Genomic DNA, 25,308 nt, shown 5'->3' on the forward strand with positions numbered 1-25,308 from the left:
GGGTTGAGTTTAATATATGTATTTAGATATTTAGGTATGCTTATATATTTTGAATATATAAAGTCTTATTTCTGATGTTTATTCCTCATATCTGAGCAGTGAGATAATTAAGTTGTATTCATTAGTATATTGGTATTAATTTCTTTACATCCAGTGAAGTTGGAGATATGTTGTATTCTAGAACATTCTTTAATTTATGCTGCTTTGTAACACCTGCATCTGTCCACTTTCAGTAATCTTTTCCCTCAACCCACTGGAGTTGGAACCTTTAGAGTCACAACAGAATATAACTAAAGAAAAAGAAATTTTTCTTTAGTTATTGTTGACTGTACTGCTTATAGTTTAATTCTCCCTCTAAAACATTGGCTCATATTGAATCATTTTTTTGTTTTTTAATGACTTAAGTAGTGACATTTTAAACTTGAAGTAGCATGATGTCAGTTTTCTTAATGCTGCTTTATCTCCAACCACAAATTAATAGCTGAACCTTGTTTTTCTTTTTTTAGGCCCTGGCAGTGTATTTCTAGGTGAGCTAAAACAATATTGAGAAGCAATGACTAGATCACCCTTTAATATGGCCCCCAAAGTATCTATCATGATAGCTCTCAATAAAGGCTGTAGATAGGAGAATTTAAAAGGGGGGAATCTTAAATCTCTCTCTTCTTACCCTATGGAACTTCTACATAGAAATCAGTATTGTTGTGTACATATGAAGTTAAAATTGTTTATTGACACAAGCTCAGAGCTGTGACTTTAGTAGCTTTGTGATTTTAAAAGTCACCACTAGATGGAGAGCTTTTTTATCATTGTTAATTTCAAAACGAGTTACTGTTAATTTCAAAATGAGGTACAGTTGATCCTCATTGTTCACGGATGCTGTATTTGTCAATTTTGCGAATTTGTAACCCCAAAATCAATACTTGCAGCGCTTCTACAAACATTCTGTGACATGAGTGGAGTGGCAAAGAATTTGAGTCTCCCGTCACACATGTGCCCAGCTGAGTTCAAATAAGGTGACGCTCTGCCTTGTTTTGGCTCTCACACTATAATCAAATGTCCTTTTCATGGTCTCTTTAGTGCCGCTTTTTTTGCATTTTTGTGGTTTCTGTTGGTGATTTCACTGTTTAAAATGGCCCCCAAATGTAGTGCTGAAGTGCTGGCTGGCATTCCTTATGTGCCTTATGGGGAAAATAAGTGTATCTAATCAGGTTCTTACAGGCATGAGTTACAGTGCTGTTGGCCAGAAGTTCAATGTCATTGAATTAACAAATATATGTTAAATAAGGTGTCTTTAACACACCTTTACACATAAAACAAGATTATGTATTAATTGGTTGACAAAAATGTAACCACAGGCTCACAGGAACCTAACTCTGTGTTTCCTCTAGGAACAAATTGTTCAGTATCTGCTAATTCAGTGCCTGTGGTGACTTTAGAGACTATAAAACTATCACGAATCATGAATAAGAGAATCAACTGTATTTTTTACAGTGTTCAACTCATATTGTCCTACTCACCTTTGGGAAAGATAAAATGAATTCCTCCAAACTCTTCACCAACTTGTGTACCGTACAGTTCCCTTTCATTTTTTAGTTTGCTTTCTGTAGTAACATGGAAAATTCTTACATGGAAACAGGAGAATTTTTATGTCATGGGAAGCTGTCAATGGCCCAAAATGAACGTCTTGGAAGAAACTGATAGTTCCAAGAATGGAATCTTTTGTTTTCTGGTATGCGTGATAAATGAGTCTTAATTTTGTTATTAGTGAAAAATCAATGGAATGTTTAAGTGAATAATTCGTTATCTAGTTACCCCACATATTGTGGTCAAACTCAATTCTGTTACTCTCAGTTTGTAAAGTACACCAACATTTTTATTAATAGGCCATTTGAAAACCAGTCTATTGTCATGGAAATGGCTGGGTTTAAGATGGAGCTATAACTTACCTTCCTGAGACTCTGCAATTTGCAAGTTCCAGACTAATTTGTGCTATTCTTTGAATGCTTTGCTTGAATATTTTTCTCCCATTCCTCTGCGTGTAATTACTGGGTCCCTCCTCCAAAGGGAAATACTGGCCTGAAGGAGGAGACTCAGTTCATGACGTGGGAAGAAGCCCTGAGCTATGGTAGTCATTTCCTAACGGAAGTCTCTGTTATTAAGGTTCCTCTTTAAAAGAGTTTTTTTGTTTTTTGTTTTTTTTTTCCTGAGAAAGATTGGCCCTGAGCTAACATCCGTTGCCAATCTTCCTCTTTTTGTATGAGCTGCTGCCACAGCATGGCCACTGATGGGTGAGTGGTAGTAGATCTGTGCCTGGGAACCAAACCTGGGTCGCTGAAGTGGAGCATGCTGAACTTAACCACCAGGCCACCAGCGCTGGCCCTGGGTTCTTTTTGTTTGTTTGTTTTGTTTATTTGTGAGGGAGAGCAGCCCTGTGCTAACATCTGCGAATCCTCTGTTTTTTGTTTTTTTTTTTTAAGCAAACAAATATAAAAAAAATAAATTGGGTGGGATACTGTTGAGTTTTTGTATTACTATGGAAAGAACACTTTGCAGTAGGTTTAAGTCATTCAGTTGGGTGATTGTAGTTAATCTCTCTGAGCCTTAGTTTTCTGTGTACATTGGAAGTAGGGGAGTTTATCCATGTGTTCAGGAGGATTGGAACCCTGTGTGTGGATTCTCGCACATGGTAAGAGCTCATTGAATGAAGGGATGTTACTATCATGGAAACATAAGGTTCAGGGGCAGTGTCACAGTCATGTGGGGTACTAGGGTGCGTCAGAAATACCCTTGTTGTTTGTCCTATCAAGGCTGTCTTCGGACACAGTGCAGAAGTCTTGGGTGACATCTCTAGTTCTTGACCTTGTACCCTCCTTAGTGAAAACTTTCTACTGCCCTCGGGCCTTTATCAGAAAAGTTGATCTGATAAAATCAGGAATTTTTACTGGTTGACTGACTTACTCCATAGTATGAATACATTTCTGTCATCTGTGTTTTCTGTCATGAATTATGGGATAAGAAACCAAGTCTCCTGTTAAAGTTGTTCATTCTCAGTAAGTCAGTTGGGAGAAGGCTGAGGAGACGGAGTCCCTGATGTATCCACTTTTAAGGGAGGCTGGGAAAGGCAACTTGATTTAGTCCTTTTTGAGCAAGCAACTGAGGAGAGGGGTGTCCAGAGTGTCAGACCTCTCCAGATAGCCTCTTGCTTCTCCCGGGGGCAGGTGGGGACAATTTCTGGGGTCTTATGGGAAGGAGGATTGTGAGCAGTGGTAGGCCCTGGCGTTTCTCCTGCCTTAGTCTAGGCTCATGCACCTGCTGGGCCCATTCCTGCACTGTGCCACGTTCAAGACTACGCTTGTTTTCATTGTTACTGGATGCTACTCTTGACATACTTGATGTTATTTCAATTGATATTAAATACTCTTCAGATGAAAACATCCTTTTTCTGATATTTTGAGCAAATGCTTATATTATTTTTTACCTCTTGTAATATTTCTGAGAAATTACTTTAGGACCAGTCAGTAGGAATTATTCAGATTGGGCTACAGTGATTGGAATATAAGTAGGAAGTGTGAGGTCTACTTTGAACCAGTTTGAGACCATTTTTAGGTTTTTTCTGTGCTAGCGATATGCCAGATGTTTATCTGGATTGGGCATTATCCTTGTAGATATAATAAGCATTTGGAGGTCAGTTAGGTATCCACTTGATGTCCTTTTATTTGTTACAGTTAATACTCTCTTCTGGGAACAACGCTTCTAAACCTGAGCCATATCCAGATTTCCCAGTGGGCTCAGGAGATGTTCTGTGTTCTTGATGAAGCAGTGCTGTCTGGGAAAGAAGCAGCCAAGGCAGTCCACTGGAGATGCAGTGCACCAAGGAAGAAAGATCAGTGGATCCCATTTCTTTTGCTCTTCTAGAATCATCCCAGTGTCCTCCCTGCTGTCTGAGCTCATGACTCAGAACCTGCAGCATTGATGGGGGACATGAGTGAGGTTCACCCTCGAGAGTCCGCTGCTGGCTCCAGGTGTAGCTTCCTGGAGCTTGGACTTGTCCAGCCCCTAGCTTGTCAAGTTAGCCTGGCCAGAGTCTGGGGCCGACTGTTCTGCTGGGCCATTGGCTATGACACTGTGCTCTCCATGGACCTCTATGCAACCCTCCACTGTCTTTAGGATGATTTGGAGTCTCCGATCCAGGGCAAGGAGGTGGGGCTCTGTGAGGACAGGGGTGAGCTGATCTTCCAGCAGTGACTCCCGCATAACATCACTGAGTCTGTAGTCGGCCTGGGCCAGCAGCTGCAGGTGCAAAAGCGTTTTCTTTTTTATCCTGGAAGGACAAAGTCATAGGAACCAAATAAGTACACGTAAAGAAAAGAACTTGCCTGAACTTGCTGCTTTCCCCACAGACAGCTGTGGTAGCTGACATTCTGAGAGCCTTCTTCCCCAGTGTCTTAAGCACATAGTAATGAAAACCAGGTAAAAAGGGAATGAATAAAAGATGACATCCATTATTTTGCAGTCCTTTGCCCAGTTGCCTTTTGGTCAAGGGCCTGCTGAGCCATTTTTACTCTAATCGTTGTCCTGCCACCCAGTAGTGATGCTGGACCCGGATGCATCTGACAGTGCTAAGGGAATCAAAACAGAAGTGATACTTAGTCACGTAGTCATTACTTAGTGAAAAGTAATCTTACTTTTCAAGGAGATTTAAAACTAATGAGAGAAGTTTCTAGAAGTGAAGTGATGATGGTGTTTGTCATCTCAAAAGCCGTAGGTACTGTTAGCTTCCAAGTTATTTCTTGCCAACTTTGTAACATTTCTCTGTCAGATTCTAAAGTCAGAGGGATGGAAAAGGAGTGGGACGATCTTCAGGATTCTGATTTTTCTGTGGGAATCTGACTTGGACTTAGATGTATAAGCAGCTTAATTGTCTGCCTTTTGTCATGAACAACTACTGCCTGTTTTACTCAGGAGGAGAGGAAGGGAGGCAAGGAGGGAAGCACGTTTAAAGTAACCTAAGATGTGGATAAAGAAAATTCAGGGTCTGTGCTGAGTTTTCCAGCTGGAAACAAATGAGATGGTTTTGTTAGCTGTGAATCACATATTTTTAGCTGGATACTGCAGCTGAGCAGCTGGACAGTTTTACAAGCCTGGCTAAAACACTGGATGGAAGTAGGTTAGAGATTCTCTAGAGAAATGGTGGCCAGGCCCAGGTCTAAGTACTTCCTTTCAATCTGACAGGTTTATGGGACTAATCAGGATTTTGCTTAGATGATGATCAAGTAGTAATATTTATGAGCTTATATGGGTGCTGGGCAAAGCAGAGGCCTGATTAGTCATATCAAAGACTGTCAGGTTCTGCAGAAGTGGGTGATTATCTGAGTGGGTTAAAGATTAAAGTTGGCGATTGAAAAGTTTAAAAGATCAGATCCTAAGTCATCGTATGCTGAAGGATGAAAGAATCTGAGATGTTGCTAGGGAAAATTCTGTCCTTGTAGTATCAGAAGTGAGGTAGTTCCTATCATTCTACCCACCCGCGTCCTAGACCAGTGAAAACTGAACAAAACCTTCAGAGCTTGGTTGCGAGCAGGATGAAGTCACAATTGTGACCTGCCCTTGAGCTGCAAGCTTACCTGCAGCACTGGGACAGCGGCGCGAGGATGGAAACTTCGTCATGGGAGTGTCGTCCAAACCTAGGAGAGAAATAGGCTTTCAGGGGTGGCAAGGAGCCTCTTCCTCCTCAGTGGTTTTTCTTTCTCTCCTCCAGCTCAGCCTTTTTTGAATCACAGCTTGGAGTAAATGCCGGGGTGCACGGCAGTTGCCTGTCCAGCCCCCCTCCTCAATCAGCTTACAGAAGCCTCTGTTCAAAGATGTTAAAACCAAGCAATCATCCATTCATTCTTTCATCAACCACAGAGGACCAGACACTGAGGATAAGCCATGTGCTCTATCTCCAGGAGTGAACCATCTAGTAAAAAAATTATGGAAAACTTCAGTCTATTTCACTAGTGCTCTTAGGCTGGAGGACAATCAAGTGGTACTCAGCAAAGATGAAGAGAAAAAGGAAATGGAGTGAGTACGGTTAGGAGACGGAACGTGGATGCCCCTCATCCTCGGGGCCTCTGGTTTCCCCTGAGCAGCTGCACAAGGAGTAGGGCTGGGAGAGGGGAGTGTGGGGTCACTTACCCTCTGGCATTGTCAAGGTGAATAAGGAACCCATCATCCCCAAATTTGGTGAACATCTCATAATGGTGACGGTCCATATTTCCTGTCGAGGAGAGATTGGTACTGGGGCCCATAGGCCAGGGGACAGATGCTCCCTACCTCTGAGTTCTCTCCAGGGCATGGAGGCCTGTTTGCAGTTCAGAGATGAGTCTGAACCCAGGGCCACAGGCTGTCATTTCCTCAGGGTTATGAGTGAAGTTGCAGAGGGAGAAGGAAGCTAACCAAGCAAGCAAACCCTACTATGGCCTGTGTTCAAATCTAAGACTCACCACCCTCCCACCCCGACTCCTCGGCCAGGGGTTCGAATGCCCACGTCAAGGTGGGCTTTCCTCACTCGAGCTCTTCAACTGAGGCCCGGGTACAGTAAGAGGACACAGGTTACCTTCCCAGATGGCATGAGAGCGCTCTGGGTGGGCGCTGTCTGACTTCAGATCTAAGCCTGTGTGTGATGGCCGCCTTCCTATCTGCTTTCTCCCTAGCCTTCCTGGTCCCCGAGGGACTTGAAGGTGGGATGACCACTCCCTTCCCTAGGCCCTCCCGCTGCTACACATTCATTGTGCTCCCTCCTCCCTTCCTCCCCGGTTTCCCCTCACTCTGTCAATGGAACAGATAACTCCCAATCTGAGGCCTGCTCGGGCCTTCGGCAGGGTTGTATGCCTGAGTGATGTCCCCTCCCAGGAGAGGACCATGTTAACTTCTGAACTCTGGGACCTCTGCCACTTCTGAGGCTGTGGGAGGTGCGGGGTTATTCAGTCCTCATGGTCCAGACTGTAACTTATTGCCCAAGTTCAGAGAATGCCAGCCCAACAGCAGAGCCCACTTCTGCCAAATGCCCTGAGCACAGGGACCTACCTATCAAGAAGTCGAAGATGGCCATGTCGATGATGTTGAGGAGCCGGTTGCTGCTGTTGTACGGGTAGATCTGTTTCACTGTGTCGCAGTAAAGTGGATTGACCTCCCACCTGAGGGGGAGAAGAAGTCCTGGGGCTGGAAAAGCCAAGATGGCAAGGTGTTGGGGCCCTCCTCACACTTCCCCCTGTCCCCCAAATCCCTGTCTCCCTGATCCTGCCTTGGGCTAGTGGCCGCTCCTCAGCATGCAGCTGGTAGCTGGGGACTTGCAGGAGGATCCTGGCAAAGACACATGGGAGGCTGCAGATGCCGTGTGCTGAGAAGATTCTGGCTCCTTTCACCACGTTTCCTGAGCCTCTCTGCTGAGCGCTGTACTGAGGCTGCGATACCCTGTGCCAGAGGGGAGGTGACGGGGCAGCAGGGGAATGGCTGGCTGCGTTCCCTCACCTGCTTCCTCTGCAGCTTGTCTCACCAAGCCCTGGACCCTGGCCCTCCAGTTCTGAGCCATTCATAGTCCCCCTATAAGCCATTCTCTGTCATTTCTCTCTCACACGTGCTCCTCTGCCTGGAATGCCGCCCCGGTCCCTTTTCATCTGATGGAATCTTAGCCTGCACAAGTCTCTCAAGATCTGTCAGATGTCCAGAAATTCTTCCCTGATTACTTCTCTTCCCACCACGATTGGGGTGGCTGGATTCATGAACCCATTCAGTCAGTCAACTGACACTAACTGAGTACCTACGATGTGCTAGGGAGTGTGCAAGGCCCCGAGGATACAACTATGAGGTCCTTGGCATCACAGGGCTTATCAGGTGAACCAGGTGTCCCAGCAGGCTCCTCGTGTGCCCCTCTGCGTTACAGCAAGTGTTGCACTGTGTTTTCATAATCTGGCTACTTGTCTGTCTGCCCGACTCGGCCATGGACCTTCTTGAGGGGAGAGCCCGTGTCTTTCATTTCTGTATCCCCTAGCATCTAGCGTTGGGTACATGGTAGGCTCTTTATAACTGAATAAATGAACTAAAGGGAGAAATCAGACAGAGCCGGTCCCAGGATCAATATGAGATGAGGCAAAGGAAGACTGAGGCAGCTTTTGGGGTCCAAAAGCCAGGCTAGCCACAAGTCCTTGGTGCTGCAGGCCCGTGGGCATGGCATTGTGGCCAGGGGGCCAACTCACTCCTCTTTTCCTGCCAGCGAGTAGGAGCGGATCCAGGGGTTGGGCACAGACAGCCTGGGGGCCAGGTTGAGGGATGGCAGGTACGCGGAGAGGGAACCCTCTAGCAGGTGCGGGTTGCCACAGACAGCATATTCCGTCTTGCACATGTATGGACACTTGGCAAAGAAGCACACGTTGTTGGCTAGAGTCGGGAGGAGGAGAGAGGGGGAGTAAGAGAAGGACCTTGGAGGCATGCCATCTTCCTGCCCCCAAGAAATCCACTAAAAGGGAAGGGAAACCCTGAATGCACAGCTTGGGAAAAGTCAGAAAAAGAAGAAAACATTGCTCTTTCCAGATGTAGGGGCTCATGAATGCTATTAAACTGAGCATTCTGGGCACCAATTTTCAAATGTCTCATAGCAGAGAGAGTGTGGAACCCAGCCTCACTGCATCCCATCCATGTGATTAGAATGTTCTTTGAACGAAGAACATCTGATCCCAGGGAGGCCAGCATTGTAGATCAGTGCCCATCCCGGCTAGTTAGCATCTCACGTACAACCCTTTCCCATCCCCCGTTCATCTTGTGTGATGCGCAGGTGGACCAGGGTGGGAGTGTCTGATGGCAGCATACACCCTTCCCAATAATGGATGGTGCTACAGGCAGGAGGTCAGACCACTGCTGAACGTAACAGTGGCCACACTGGCCTACCATGTTCTTAGACCCGGAATAGTGTTTTGGCCGGTATTCTACCTGGAGAGACAAAGAAAACGCTCTGCAGGATTTCATTCTTGGTGACCTCCAGGATTTCCTTGGTCACGTTGACTAGCCTCCCCACTGTTGGTGGCACCCGTCGAAAGTCCAGAATCCTGAAAGAGAGGGAGCCCTGTTCAGATCTAAGGGATGGTCAGGGAGTTACATGATTGCCGATTAGCAATTGACCGGCATTCCTGACCATAACCCAGCTGAGGGGGTCTCTGCAGTGCTGAGCTGACGGTGCCCAGAGCAAACCTACATCTAAAGGGGTGGAAAAAGAATCCTTATTCTATCAAGCCTCCTGGCCAGACCACCCAAGCTGTGTTCTAGGTCAGAGCTTCTCATACTTCAGTGTGAAGATGAGTCACCTGGGGTCTTGTTCAAATGCAGGCTCTAACTCAGTGGGTCCAGGGCGAGGCTGAGATTCTGCATTTCTGAAAAGCTCCTGGGTGGTGCTCAGGCTGCCAGTCCACAGACCACACCCTGAGTAGCCATAACAGGCAAATGGGAGGAGCTAGGAAGTTAAGAATGTGCTTTCACTTCTAAATATCACAACCTTAAGAATCCTTGGATAAATGGGAGTGGGCTCATTCTCCTCATTTTCAGATCAGGAAATGAGAGCAAAGGACAACGTCAGGCCCAAGGTGGCAGCCTGAGCAGCCTGGCAGGGTTAATTTCCTTTGTAAGTTATTCTTTTCATTATATTCAAAGATCTTGTGTTTTCCAATCCATGGGGTTAGATGGGACGTGTTGGGTTCGAAGGCAACACTGAGGTTCATGAAGAGGATAAAGAGCCAGAAGGCAGAAACGCCAGGGAGGTCCTGCCTGATCGGGATTGGCCCTTGCAGTCAACGCCATCTCCACGGGGCCCGACCCTACCTGTCCAGATGGAAAGCGGCAATCTCAGCGTTGTGTCTCTGGAAGTCAATGAAATAGAAAAAGTCCACAGGCGTCTCTTCATCTCGCTGCTGTCTGGAAGGAAGGAAGGAATCACGCCCTGGACTCAGACTTCAGCTGGGAGCCTGAGAAGAGAGCTGATAAGCATGACCGGAGGGAAAAAAACCCACGATTTTATGCTTTTAACATACACACAGATGATGGAACGACACATCAGGAATGGCCCATGGCTCCTGGCTGGGAGAAGACTTGCACAAGAGATGGAGCCAGGCTTCTCGCAAGACATTGTCCTGTGGGCACCCCCAACACCAAGTCTCCTACTTAACAGCTTTGGTGACAGCAGCTGATTATTTTAAAAACCCAGTAGTTAGGAGGGAAGAAATACAGACCTCCTTCTGCAGGTATAAAGAGGAGAGGGGACTGGCTAGCAGGACCAGAGATTGTACAGACCCAGATGCCCAAGGATTAAGAGAGGTTGGATGCGAGAGGACTTTATGAAAGGAAAAGTGCCCTAGAGACGCAATTTAGTATGACTGAGGTTTGAAGAACAGAAAAGCGCTGGGTCTTAGGGTGCTAGGGAAGAAGAAACAGAACCGTCCCCTCAGAGAAACCCTAGCTGGGTCAGGAGAGTGGGCCCAGCCAGAGGGTGTGGAGGCTGGTGTAGACGATATTGATTTATATACATTTTTAAATCTCTAATGGATTCCTGAAAAGCGTCAGCCTGCCTGAGTGTGATGGGCCGGCTGGGTGTGTGTGTTCAGGAAGGTACTTCCCAATCGTTAAGGGCATTGCTGCTTCTGGCCCCCAGGTTGACTGCCTCGATGCTAATAAACGTGGAAGAATGATGATCTTCGAATAATTTTATAATCCACCGTGTGGGACTGCACAATGGCTGAAAAAGCAATTTAAATGTAAATAAACGTAATGTTGTGGAAAGCTGTAAATAAACAGCACCAGCAATGGAAACAGTCACGTGCACTTTGCCGAAAAGCACAAACGAGTCCTGGAAACCACACTGGAGGGGCTGCCAAAAGTAGGGATTCTATTATCAAAGGTGCGGCCAGCTTTAAAGTATAGCCTCCTGCCCAGGCCTGACCTGCATCTCCTCATTAGCATAGCTGCATGTCTGCGCCAGCGAGAACTGCCCACGTGTCCTCATCTCATTTTAATGCCTGAATTCCGTCTGTAAGAATGTACAATCTCTCCGACACCCTTTAGAATCTTCTAGAACATCATTTCCTCATATTTGTATGGCAAATTTAGAAGTGATTTTAAATGTGAAAATCATTTTTTCCATCAGTGCTTCTCATGTATTTTTTGTTGTAAATATTCCATTAAAAATATAATCTTTAATTATGGTCATAATTTATATTATCCAAAGATAAATTTCTACTTTCCCTTCTTAATAAGAGAAAATGCTATTTCCTTTAAATGACTTATAGAAAAAAATGCATGCTTTTTCAAGAAATACATTTTAAAATGATACTATGTTTGGATTTGGACTGAATTTGAGAAAAATGCAGATTCAACTTTGTGTTATGGTGTAAGAATCGATAAAATGACTTTTGTGACCTGATGTTGGAAACTTCTGCATTATCAGGAAGGAAACTGGTTCATTTGAACAGTCTTTGTATTTTGTAATCAACAAGGCAGAGAAGAGTAAGGCTGGTGCTTCCCGTGATTTCCTGCAGATAAAACATTGCAAGCCGGAGTAGTTTTTTCCTACCCATGCATGAAAAGTGAAAGCAGAGCTCACCCACTCTATATCAGCTTCCAGTTTTAAAAAACTGCAGGCAGCCTAATGTGCCATATAAGAATTTGGCTCAGAGAATGTAATTCAGGGATCTGGGGATGTATGGTGAATCTGCAGATTTATCATGATTTTTCTGCCTCCCTTGAACATCTCGTGTTTCTACATCAGTGTTCCTTCTGCTTCCTCTCTTTAACCGGAGCTCACTTATGAGTGGGCATTAAACGTGCATGACTGACTATAACAATGATTTAATGGGCGGAACTCGACAGTGGCTCATGTGTTCAGCTGACTGGTGTGCCAAAGAAGCACGTGCCTGCTTCTGGAACCTTGGTTAATTGCCATGTGTGCGCTCTGCTCTTTCTCTTTTAAAAGGAACTCAATTTTTCTTTTTTTTTTTTAGTACTTTACATGCCTGAATATAAGACCCCATCCCAAAACTTTCCCTCAGAAAAGGGAGATTCTTCATATTTAAGTCCTTGCCTAGTCTCTCAAATGACATGGTCTCCTTGCAATTTCTTTATTTTGTTTGGGACTGATTTATTCACCTGAGATGCCTTCATACTGTGCTGGTTTTATTATCCGACAGAACCGGTTAAAACAGACCGGTGGTGGTGATGGGGACAGGATTTAACATTGATTTAACATTGACTGTAAACTTGGCTCTAGTGATGATGACGAAAAATAGCAAAAATTTTGGACAGTTGAAATGTGAGACTGGGGGAAGAAAGCAATATTCCCAAATTTATGTATTGTTTTATGTGATGGGACTTTTTCATCAATAAATTAAATATAGGCAGACGTTCACTTCTTTCATGTACATCTCTGAAAAGTTATACATTTAAATTGACCGAATAACTAGGGTTTTGGATTTTCACATGGGAAAACGGGGGCTCGTATATAGCAGCAGTTCCCAAGTTTGTCTGGGCCTTGGGATCATAGGGGGAGCCCCCAGAGTAATCCTCTTGGACCCCCTGAGGGCGGAACTCAGGCATCAGGATTTTTTAAGGCTCCCCAAATGGCTGCAACGTGGAGCTGATCTATTCCAAAGCTTGCCTTAAAGGGGTGCCTTTGCCAAAGTAGTGCTGGGACTAGAACTAAGACTGTGCCCCCCCACCAGACCTATTACTGGGCCTTCAATAGCCCTCTCAACTGACTAAAGGTTTGGACTCTAAGTCAATCTAATTGGACTCCACTGGAACACAGTGCATTCTGGCGGAAAGCATCACTTGGTTAAGGGGAACCCCTCTTGGGCCATTTTCTCTTGTGCATGTCATCTTCAAGAGGAACATTTGGAGTCCCCAACCCATGGGCTGCACACCCTTTAGGGGTCAGAAATCCATATGCACATGAAGCTCTGTCTGTAGACTGAATACAAATTATTTCACCCACATATATGTACTACAAAGTTTTGAAAAGCATGTATTTGCTGTTGTTACGAAAACAGAAAATAATTTAAAAGTGTCATTGACTTCATAATGCCTTTCTTCATTGTCTAGTTTTTCAATCAAAACAAGCATTATGATGTAGAGATCTGTAAACTTTTAGAGGGTCCTAGCCCTGGAAAAAAGTGGAGCTCAACTATAGAGGTAGAGTGTGAATTTAACAATCCAGCTGCCTGGGTGTGAACCCTGGCTCCACTGCTTGCAGTGGGAGACTGGGGCAAGCTGGCCTCTCTAGGACTCCGTCTTCAGCTTTAAAGTGGACACTGTCACAGTACCTGGCTCATAAGATTGCTGATGATCCAAAGACACAATCATGTAAAGTGTGTAGCACAGATACCGGCAAAGACCTGATAAAGACTAGCTTTTACTGTTTTTAATTATTGTCATCAGAAAGAGATTGCCCAAAAGACTCTCCAAATGACTGGCCTGAAGATTTGAGATCCACTTTGACTAATTTTTGGTCAAAACTCCCCAGGGGCTGCCACAGCCGGGCGTGGAGGTGAGGAAGGCAGTCACTTACCTCATGGGTTTGAACATGGCCTTCCCGAAGTCCGAGAACCGCAGAACCAGCTTGAGGTGGACCCCACTGGGTTTCACAACTGTGGGGGGAGAAGGGGGAGTTAACCATGTTTCTGGGCCTGAGCTCAGGGCTGTGACCTTTTGTTCATTCAATAAACCAGTCGATTTCTTCTCTTTGCTCTTATTTAATAAGACCCTAAAGACTAGGATTTGCCCTCCAAGCCTGCAGGGTAAATTCCATTGTGTCAGACCATGGAGAGTGTGTCCCGGGGCTCAAGATGATACTTTTTCTGCCGTTATGGGAAAGGGCAAACAACGCAGGTTTTCTCAGATCGACACTCACTGAAAACCCCAAAGAATGTTTCCCTAAGGAGGGCCGACCTCTTCCCCTCTGTGTGTCAATGGCACCCATGTAGATTCTGATTATGCCATCGGTTATCTTGCATTAGACTAGTTTGTTTATCTACATCTCTTCCTAGTTCTGACTATACACCTGGGCTGGGACGGGGCTTGGTGGACAAGGCACCTGAGTGCATCCACACGACCCTGATGGTGAGTGCTGCCCCCGACATGTCGTGTCCCGGGCACGTCACTCGCCTCACCCTGTCCTGGCCCTGCTGTACACTCTGTGAGGGTCGGGACAATGCCTCATTCACCTTTGTGGTCTATAAAATGGCAAATCACAGGAGTTAAACTAAATAAAAGGGAAGCCTCGGGCCCTACAGACCTTGTCTTTCAAACCTTTAACATGTCATGACACACACAGAAGTTTCTGATGTGTGTTCAGTATATTGAGGGACATGGATGACATTACTCTTGGTCAGTGGTGACTGGCCTGGGGGCTTCAGTGTCCGGGCCTGACTTGGCCACTCTGAGATCTGGGTCCAGTACAGTGTCCAGGCACAACTGTGCCCAATTCACAGCACCTTGGGAGGGGACTGTGCTGTATCTCATGTCTGTCTTTTTGATTCTGTGAATCATTTACCCCAGTGGGGCTCAACCTTGACTGCATGAGAATCACCTGGAGCGTTTAAAAAATGCTGATGCCTGGGCCTCACTCTGTGCAATTGGAGCAGACGCCCCTGGGGTGGAGGCCAGGCCTCAGCACTTACTAAAGCTCTTCAGGTGACTCCAGTGTGTCGCTGGGTTGAGAACTCCTGTGCTGTACAATTGCTTCTTACATTTGAAAATGGACTCCAGTCTCTTGAGGATTTTGTTAAAATCCAGATTCTGATTGAGAAAATCAGAGTGGGGACTGAGATTCTGCATTTCCAACAAGCTCCTCAATGATGTCAATGATGCTGGCCCCAGGACCACACGCTGACCAGCAGGGTCCTACACAAGAGCTCGCATAAATGCCTTTCCTTGTGTGTGGGCAGGTGGGGAGAAATGTTCTCAGAGATTAGACAGAGAGCTGTTCCTTCAACTCCTGACCAGGCCCCTGAGGGAGTGGACAGTGGGTCCTTCACGTTGCTGCCACGTCCTGGGGTTCACACAGCTGTGATGGTGGAGGGCTGGATGGAGGCGAGGCCAGGCCACTTACTCTGGCTGCAGTCACACGCCCCAAGCAAGGCTTTCTCGTCCTGACTGTAATCTGCGGAGGAGGAGAAGGACAGTGAGGACGTCCAGCCGTGCTCCTGGAAGAGCCAACAACATGGGGGCCCTTGACCACTCAACAGGGGATCTCCCGGAGCCTCCACCCAGGCCCCATGCTCTCTAGCCCTTCAACGGACACTCCAACAGCACCAGCTTGGGAAACCAATGCTAGTTTTGTCTCTGCTAATAATGTGCGGTGTCACTTAGACTGTCACAGTGCTTGACAGCACAGACCTGGAGACAGCAGGCCTGTGTTTGAATCCCAGCTCCACCACTGGGTCCTTGGCCAAGTTGCTTAACCTGTCTGAGTCTCAGTTTTCCCGTCTGTGAAATGGCAATGATAATGTCCACGTCATAAGATCATTGTATAAGAGAGAGTTGCCAGGTTCATAAGAAGCACTTGATAAACGGTAGCCATCACCTTTCTTTCAGGGTACAGAACACCTCCTTATGCCTCCCTTATGGGGTTATGATAAGATGATGGTTGTAAGATCTCTTTCAAAGGGAAAAATGTCAATGTCTATATGTTTCTTCTTATTATTCTGTCTATCAGGAGTCAGAGTGAACCGTTTAATATTTCACCCTGCAGCCTGGCCAGCGCTGGTTTACCCAGCCTCTCTGGGAGAAAGTCAATCCATGCTGCCTGGTCTTGTGAACCTCACCAGCGCTGATGGTGGGAAAGTGACTCATGTCGTGGAGGAGTTTGTTGACGACAGGACTGGACCGGGAGTACAGCCCGTGGCGGTTGATCCCCAGGTGGAACTGGACCCAGCTGGCCTCTAATTGGAGATGCAGTGGGTGGTCCAAAGAAGTGAGGTTCAGCTGCTCCTTGTACACCTTTTGTCGTCTGAAAGAGCCAGGAGATCTTTTTTTAAATTGGAGGAACAAGAATGCAAAAACCTGCTGCAACACCTTATCTGGACTCCCCATTCATTCTTTCACTCATTCAACAAGAGTATTAAGCACCTATATGTACCAGGCTTTATGCTGTGCTTAGGATACCATGCAGGGCAAAACAGCCACACGGTCCTTCCTTGCCCTCAGAGCGCTTACAATCTGGTGAGCAGAATAGGCAGACAATTGTACAATACCATCACAATACACAAACACCTAACTACGAACTGTGACAAAGCCCGTGGAGGACAAGCGCAGATGGTTGAGAGTAAGATTAGGGACCTCATACAGTCTGGGTTCTCAGAGAGTGATCCTGGGCCTCTTTGTGCACTTTCCCATGAAAAAGTCTGTATCTTATATTTCCCAATATTTTCTGACCTAAGGAATTAGGAGTTAGGGGAGAGATGGTAATTGGCGAGAACAAAAAGAACAGAGGGTGAGGTTCCTTAAGCAGAGCCGGAAGCTGAGTTAGATGCATCACTACGTCACAGAGGAAAAGAAGAATTAATTAGCCACTTACTACTTGTCCTGCTCGGGAGCCTTTTCTGCCAGGATAAAAAGAAAAAAGTAAAGAACATGGCTAATGCCATATAGAGGCTTAGAGTCTAGTTTGGGAGACAAGTTGTATGTCTACGAAATAATAAGAGCAAAATAGGAGGCAGTTGTAAATTGCAAATTATAATTCTGTCTATCAGGAGTCAGAGCGAACCCTTTAATACTTCGCCCTGCAGCCCGCCAGAGATGGTTTACCCAGCCCCTCTGGGAGCAAGTCAATCCATCCCGCCTGGTCCTGTGAACCTCATCAGCACTGACTGTGGGAAATTGCTTGTATCATGCTAGACATGTGGTTCAGACTAAAATACCTTAACATTTTGGAGACAGGAAAGATGATTCTATGATGAAGTAGTCAGAGGATGACTACAGTGGAAGAAGGTGGACTTCAACTGGACCCTATTAAATGGGTGGTATTCGGATTGAAGGGGAGATGTGGAGGGCACTCCTGGATTGGGGACAATATGAGCACCATGGGAGGCAGGCCAGGGATGGGTATATTTGGGGATTAGAGAGGAAGGCTGAATAAATGTATGGTTGAATAAAAAGATGGAGGCCTTCTGATTGGCAGGCAAGGCAAATAGCATGATGTCATCTGGCTAGGTAAAGGTGATTGTGGGGGTTAGGTGGAATTATGGGGGCAGGGTTTGGGTGTTCCTATACATCCATATTTCTCAGACTGTGATACCACACCCCTGAGGTCTGTGATGGGATGAATAGTAAAACAAACATGGCCAATCTTCTGGGAATGTCAAATTTTCTCAACAGTAAATAGTTTTAAAAATTACTTTTATATTAAAATAAGCATAGACATATTATGGGGAAGAAAATGAGATACTCTAAGATAAAACCCTACTTTTCAAAGAAAATTTCACTTGGTCACCTCAGACTTCATCTCCAAGAGTCAGGACCCTCCGGAGAGAGCAGAAGGTGTTTTTACTCTGCACTGCCCCTAGTGGAGGAGTTTGGTAAGTGCTGAATACCAAGCTGGGTCACTGATCTGAAGCAATGCAGATCTGAGTAGGTCAGCTGTCACTCACCTTACCCTTGTGTGGATAGAGTAAAATAATCTGGCTGGCCTTTTGGGGGAGTTTCCTGTCCTGGATGAAAATCAGTTGTCTTGAGGAAGCAGCTCAGTTTTATAAACTGATGTGAAGGAATGGATGCCCAGCAGATTTTGGCCTTCTCTGGGCCCCCGGTAGCCTCTGGGCACCCCTACTTTTGGAGACCCTTACCTCCTATCATGTCAAACATATTAAAATCCACCCCACATTCAATGTTTATTTTTTTCTATAATTTTTAAAAGTTTTTCTTTTATCATTTTGAATTCTGTTAAGAATAAATTATCTAGGAAATAACTGAGTCAACACTCACTCATTGTTTTGTAAACATTTAATTATATATTAATTCATTTTGATTTTGGAGTTTTCATTTTCGAGCCCATATATTTTCTTTGTTCAGGTCTTGGAGCGTTTTAAAAGCTTTTGTGTGTCCACAGTGCTCATGGGTAAAGGACCCTGACCCCTATCTTAGTTGGTGGGAGCTGCCAGAACAAAATACCACAGACTGGGTGGCTTAAACAACAGACGCTTATTTTCTCACAGTTCTGGAGGCTGGAAGTTGGAGAACAGGCGTCGGCAGGTTTGGTTTCTCCTGCGGGCCCTCTCCTTGGCTTGCAGACAGCCGCCTTCTTTCTTGCTGTTTCCACACATGTCCTTTTCTTCATGTGCACGCATCCCTGGTGTCTCTTCCTCTTCGTATAAGGACACCAGCCCTATTGGATTAGGGACCACCCTATGACCTCATTTAACCTTAATTCCCTCCTAAAGGCTGTATGTCCCAGTACAGTCACACTGGGGGTTAGGAGTTCAACATGTGAATCCTGGGGGGACAAAATTCAGTCCGTAATACTTGCTCACCCACAATCTTTCCTGCTAATCACCAGTAAGGTTCACCCCACAAGACTTTTCTCTAGACAGGCCAAGGAGTTAGGCGAGGGCAGTGGTGGGACTGCAAGGCAACTTTACACAGCTGGGACTTCATATCTGAGCACATTTCCGTCCACCTACAGAATTTGATTAGACTTGTCTCTGTCAGGCAGGGCTACCTACTGTCATCTTTTCTTTGATAAGCTTCTCTGGGGGCTAAGATAAGTATCTGCCAGCAGTATATGTATATTAGTCTGCTCTGGCTGCCATAACAAAATACTACAGACTGTGTGGCTTAAACAACAGGTATTTATTTTTCACAGTTCTGGAGGCTGGGAAGTCCAAGATCAAGGTGCTGACAGATTCGGTTCTTGGTGAGGGCCCTCTTCCTAGCTTGCAGAAGGCTGCCTCTCACTGCGTCCTCACGTGGAGAGAGAGGAAGCTCTGGTGTCTCTTCTTACAAGAGCACTAATCCCATCATGGGGGCCCCACCCTCATGACCTCATCTAAACCTAATTGCCTCCCAAAGGCCTCACCTCCAAAATTCAGAAATAGGTGAAGATATTTCTCCCTAAAAAGGTAGTTTGGTTTTCAGACAGTGAGCTACTCTTCACCAGTTAAAAGAGAGAGTTTCTAGTTACTTTTTTGAACTCTGTGGCAGAGCACTTCCTTAACCAAGGGAGAGGAAAATGAAGCAGAGAGATGTTGACAAAGAAACCAAGAATTGTCTGTGAAACACCCATTATATTTTCTCTACCTGTACAAGTAATTCCCAAACTGGAAAAGAAAGTCATGGAAACAAAGAAGGCGCCTGTCATTATCTTTTACATTTATGATGGTAATTTCCCTAATTGTTCAAGAACCTGAGAAGAGGCAGCGACAAATGCTGGTTCTATCAGGCCTTTGAGCTGTCAGGGACAGTTTACCCTGGTAATCTGGGAACCTAGGTCCCGGCTACTTCTTGCCTCGACTCTTCCTGGCTGGTGTACCACACAGCACTTGCCAGATCATCTCAGCTCCATCTTCTTAGTGCAATAGTCACTCTGCGAAACACTACACAGAGGGATTTATTGGGTTTCAATATTTCAGCATCAAATTAGACTTCTTATTGGGCACACGCTGACCCCATGACTCAGCCTTTCAAGAGCTGGACTTCGGATCCTTAGGAGCCATGTTTCAATGACTGGCTTTCTATCTTGTTGATGTCTGGTGCAGGTTTCCCGAGCCTTTGGGGATCAGGTTCTTGCATTTGATGTTGCATATTTACTCTGCACCCCTTTGAATTTCCACCACCACTTTCTTTCTGGATGTTTGAACTCATTGCCTCTTTGATCTTCTGCCAGTTGCCTTCCCACCCAGGACTCTGCTTGGATAGGTTCAGACACTTGAAGTTTTGCCATCTTACCAAGACCAGGTCCTTAAATTTCCACTGACTTTCTAACCATGTGTCTGTTTCATTAATCTTGTTCCTTGTGTTCTGTTCCCCTTGGTGTCTAGGACCCTGTGCTGTCCTTGGACCTAATTTGATGGAACCTATATCCTGCCTATGCTTTCTCCTTCTATTTGTTCTCTGGTCTTAGCTCTTCCTTCCAGATTCTTATCCCCATGATCATTCCTAGAGAAATAGCTCCATTGGCTCTATACCTGTGCATTTGCTTAATCTGATGCTTCCTGGGGCAACCATTTCTTTCTCTCTTTCAGCCTGTCACTTCATATTTTATGTTACTCAAGCCTTGCTTCTGAAAATAGCCAACTGGAAAGAAAGACTTGGTGGAGCCGAATTCCAAACCGCAACACTCAACATCACGATTGAGAGCAAGGACATGCATACCACGTAGAGGAGATACAAACAGCAGGTCTGGACCAAAGAAGCAACTGTGAAGGAAGCCAAGACTATTGGGGAATGAGCTCAGGCTGGAAGAGATCTGAAAGAGCATTTAATCCAACCTCCTGTTCCCCTCATAACATTCCTAGCAAGGAGTTGCCTATTTTCCTTGACTAGCTCCAACAAAGGGGATGCACCGTTCCCAGAGCAGCTCCATCAACCAGACCTGCTCTGTTAGAAAGCACTTTCCGATACTGACCCAAAATCTTTCTAGAGCTTCCATCAAGGAGTCTTGACTTTATAGCCCGGAGTCACGCAGAACAAATTCTTTTCTTACATTATAGCCTTTTAAATATTTGAAGATGGCTGTCATATGACCTCAGCATGTTCCCATCTTCAGGTTAAGTTTCTGCATTCCCTCCCCCACCCTTCACAGGCCACAGGTGTGAATCCATTTGTGATCTTGGTTATGCTTACACATTTCCCTCTTGTTTCTGACACCCAGAATGAAATGCAGTACCCCAACGTGGACTGCCTGGTGCAGAGGAGAACAGGATAATTTCCACTCCTATTCTAGATGTTTTATTTCTATTAATGCAGCCAAAGAATGAATAATTTGGGGGGAACCACATCACATATCTCTGGGAAAATATGAGAGATTTTTGTGGTTGGTGGAATTCTAAAATTGGCCTCAAGATTCTGTGCCCTCATCCCTAGAACCTGTGAATATGATGAACTACTGCTCCCATGATTCTGTTGTGTAGCACGGCTCAGGCGACCTGAGATGGGGAGATTAACTAGCTGCGCCTGATTTAATCATATGACCCTTAGAAGTGGACAGTTTTCTCTGGCTGGTAGCAGAAGGAAAGTCAGAAAGATTCAAAGCATTATAAGGATTTGAGGTACCGCTGCTGGCTTTGAAGATGGAGGGTGCCACGTGCAAGGATCAGATTGCTGCCAAAAGTTGCTGAGAGTGGCTCCTGCCTGACAGCCAGCAAGGAAATGGGGACCTCTGTCCTACAACTACAAGGAACTGAATTCTATCAATAACAGAAGGGAGCTTGAAAGTGGACCCCTGAGTTCCAAGGAGAATGCAGCCCTGCCAGCTGACACATTGATTTCAGTCTTGTGAGACCGTAACAGAGAATGAGTCACACCAAGCCAGACTTCTGACCTATAGGACACACTGGTTGCTGTTTTACATCTCTTAAGTTTGTGGTAATTTGTTACACAGTAGTAAAAAACTAACACAGATTCTGGGGGTCCGGCCTAGTGGAGTAGTGGTTAAGTTTGAGTGCTCTGCTTCGGGGGCCCAGGGTTCGCAGGTTCTGATCCTGGCCATGGACCTATGCACCACTTATCAAGTCATGCTGTGGCAGGTGTCCCACATATAAAGTAGAGGAAGATGAGCATGGATGTTAGCCCAGGGCCAACCTTCCTCAGCAAAAAGAAGAGGGTTGGCAATGGATGTTAGCTCAGGGCTAATCTTCCTCACCAAAAAAAAAAAAAAAAAAAAAACACCAAACAAACCAATACAGATTCTGTTTATAGAGAGGCTAAAAAGCTAAAATGCTCTTATGTTAAGCATAGGTTTTTATTTATTTAAAAAATTTACCTTAAGTAATATTTTTCCTTAAATCTAGAAAACTAGTCATATAAGTTTTAGAGTTTTATTTTCTCATTAAAGAGTTTAATCAGCTTTAGGATGGTACTAATATTTCTGAGTTCTCCAGGGTCACTCAGCAGAAGATCAAAAAGCTGTAGAACTATCATGGTGAGAGGGACCATGGATTTCAATGCCTAAAGAAAGCAGGCAGGCAGCATAAATGAACGAAGAATTCAGACTGAAGGCAATAAGGGTGGTGGAGGGTGTGTGGAACTGGAGAGCACACTCTCCATCTAATGGGGGATGGACAGCTGCTAGGAAGTTTCAGCTAACAGTAGTCATGTCCTGTCATTGCTCGTTCATTCATTCATTCATTCATCAGACATTTGTTGACTGCTAGACACTGATCTATATTCTGAAGCAAGGGCTGTGTAAAAATAAAGTCTTTGTGCTCGTGAAACTTACATTTTCCTGGGAAATCATTTATTCTGAGTTTTCAAGAGAAGCTAAAAATCCAGATTTTGATCAGAATGTGTAATCTCCTTTTTAAAACAGGTTGACTTAAATTTAAAAATATCCTGTGTGGGCTAAGTATATATCTAAAGGAAATGAAACCGGGATCTTGAAGAGATATCTGCACTCCCATGTTCACTGCAGCGTTATTCACATAGCCAAGGAACAGAAACAGCCTAAATGTCTGTCAAAGGATAAACGGATGAAGAAAATATGGTATATATACACAACGGAATATTATTCAGCTTTAAAAAAGAAGGAAATCCTGCCATTTGCAACAAGCTGAATGAACCTGGAGGACATTATGCTAAGTGAAATAAGACAGACATAGAAAGACAAATACTGCAAGATCTCACTTATATGTGGAATCTAAAATAGTTAAACTGGGCCGGCCCCGTGGCTTGGTGGTTAAGTGAGCGCGCTCCACTGCTGGCGACCCGGGTTCGGATCCCGGGCTCGCACCGACGCGCTGCTTCTCTGGCCATGCTGAGGCCGCGTCCCACATACAGCAACTAGAAGGATGTGCAGCTATGACACACAACTATCTACTGGGGCTTTGGGGGGAAAAAATAAATAAATAAAATCTTTAAAATAGTTAAACTCACACAAGCAGAGTAGAATGGTGGTTGTCAGGGGCTGGAGGGAGGGGAAATGGGGAGATGTCAGTCAAAGGATAGAAACTTTCAGTTATGCAGGATGAATATGTTCTGGAGATCTAATATATAGTAATGTCAGTATAGTTGATACTGTATCGCATACCTAAAATCTGCTAAGAGAGTAGATCTTAAGTGTTCTTACTACACACACACATGCACACACACACACACAAATAGTAACTATGTGAGGTGATGGCTAGATTAATTAGCTTGATTGTGGTGATTATTGCCCAATGTATATGTGTATCAAAATATTAGTTGTACACCTTAAATATATACAACTTTTATTTGTCAATTATACCCCAATAAAGCTGGAAAAACAACATCAACAACAACAAAGTAGCAGCCAGTTTGTGTTCTGAGCTCGATGCATTAAAGCAAATGCAGCCATGATGGGGGTCAGTGTAGGGTAATATTAAGATACCCCACACCTAGCTCTGGGGAAGTACTTGCACAGAGGTGACACGGCAAGGGAACACTATTATTTGAGGACTTTGGTCTCCAAGAGCAGCAGAGAGAAAGGTGGCTGGGACTTTTCTCCCAAGAGAAAGCCCTTGGCAGCCCTCCAGCTTGGGGTGGGGGAAGATTTGAACTACTGGTATAATTATTTAAAGTGACACATGTTAAATTGCTTCAGATCTAGCATTTTATGAAAACCAAGGGAAAGGGCAAATTGTTGACCAGGTCTGTAGGCCTCCCGCCAGCTTTTCCTTTTAACGTTTATTTTTATTTTAAAAAATAGTCGAGCCAGGCTTTAGCTCCCAGGGCTACTTTAAAGCTAAAGCTATGAACTCTCTTGGGAGTCTGGTGGAAAGACTGCAAAGTCCTAAGCTAAGTTAGTCCCCCTGCACTAGAGGAGTACAGAAAATAAGTGAGGAGAAAGGGAAACAATTATTCTGGCTGTGCTGGGTTTTGGGAGGAGGGGTGGGGACGAGGTGGAGTTTTCTCAAGGGGAGCTGATAGCTGATGGAGTCCAGCTATCACAACAGGTGGGGATACAGTACCTAAATCAAAAAACAAATGTGGCAGGGGGCCAGCCCAGTGGCATAGTGGTTGGATTCGTGCACTCTGTTTTGGCGGCCCAGGGTTTGCAGGTTTGGATCCCAGGCATGGACCTGCTCACTGCTTATGAAGCCATGCTGTGGCAGCATCCCACATATAAAGTGGAGGAGGATGGACACAGATGTTAGCCCAGGGCCAATCTTCCTCAGCAAAAAGAGGAGGATTGGCAACAGATGTTAGCTCAGAGCTAATCATCCTCACCAAAAACAAAAAAACACAAAACCCAAACGTGGCAGTTCAGTACACTCCCCTTCAGTGACCTGGGTTTGGTTCCTGGGCGTGGCCCTACACCACTCGTCTGTCAGTGGTCATGCTGTGGTGGCGACCCACATACGAAAAGAGGAAGATTGACAGTGGATGTTAGTTCAGGGTGAACCTTCCTCAGCAAAAAACAACAACTCAAATGTGGCAAATTGAGGGTAACTTCTGGATGAGGACAAATTGCTCTTTGAAACCTTCACATTTTCTGTTTGGTGGGGACTCATGGCTCTCTGGTTCGCTATTCTGCCTTTGCCAGAGCCAGCATCACAACTTGAGGAGAAGGTGAGGAGAGGGAAGAAAGGGTGTCACGGTATCCTTCTTGTGAGGTTTTATTTTTTTGATGGTTAAGGTAGAGCTGTCAAGAGTAGTTTGTTTCTCGTCAGAAACTTTGCTTGTGTGCCCTTTGTTCCTGGGGAACAACCAGTGAGGGTTTGCTGGAGCAGGCTTGGACAGGTAGCTTGATGTTGGCCATGGTGGGGGAATTTACACCATGGAAATTGGCAAATGGTACAAATCAGGGCTTTTTTTCCCCAAAGAGGAGAGCTGGTTTTGCAACACACCACTGGCCTGTGCTCTGATTATGGTTGTGTGCTTGCAAATAAAAAAATGGTGAACACAGAGAGAATTTACCTGCTTTTTACCCTGTTTGTTATACTTAAGCGAAAAAAAGAAAGTAGACTCGTAGAAAAGCAGCTCAATATGGCAACAGTAAATATCATTACATTTTATATAAATAAACAAATAAATACACACATACAGAGAGAGAGCGCGACGCACAATACCAGCCAAGATGATGCTGGTTTTTAAGCTAGCCTTACTTTTAAAGGAAGAGAA

The 25,308-nt window shown here is 45.1% G+C and overlaps 1 protein-coding gene across 1 annotated transcript in view; it reads right to left on the bottom strand.

Moving 5' to 3' along the window:
• Positions 1 to 3,448: 3,448 nt before the first annotated feature.
• Positions 3,449 to 25,308, bottom strand: part of FAM20A (FAM20A golgi associated secretory pathway pseudokinase) — a 52,391-nt gene continuing 30,531 nt past the window's right edge. The window contains exons 2-11 of the mRNA XM_004432695.3: positions 15,840 to 16,024; positions 15,125 to 15,175; positions 13,583 to 13,661; positions 9,850 to 9,942; positions 8,968 to 9,083; positions 8,238 to 8,418; positions 7,069 to 7,178; positions 6,178 to 6,259; positions 5,625 to 5,684; positions 3,449 to 4,321 (exon numbers count right to left, since the gene is read on the bottom strand). Coding sequence (XP_004432752.3) covers positions 4,057 to 4,321; positions 5,625 to 5,684; positions 6,178 to 6,259; positions 7,069 to 7,178; positions 8,238 to 8,418; positions 8,968 to 9,083; positions 9,850 to 9,942; positions 13,583 to 13,661; positions 15,125 to 15,175; positions 15,840 to 16,024 — 1,222 coding nt within the window. The 3' untranslated portion in view covers positions 3,449 to 4,056. The remainder of the gene's footprint in view (positions 4,322 to 5,624; positions 5,685 to 6,177; positions 6,260 to 7,068; positions 7,179 to 8,237; positions 8,419 to 8,967; positions 9,084 to 9,849; positions 9,943 to 13,582; positions 13,662 to 15,124; positions 15,176 to 15,839; positions 16,025 to 25,308) is intronic.

The sequence above is a fragment of the Ceratotherium simum genome, chromosome 16, assembly GCF_057802395.1.
Source record: "Ceratotherium simum simum isolate JZ-2026a chromosome 16, ASM5780239v1, whole genome shotgun sequence".
Taxonomy (NCBI): domain Eukaryota; kingdom Metazoa; phylum Chordata; class Mammalia; order Perissodactyla; family Rhinocerotidae; genus Ceratotherium; species Ceratotherium simum.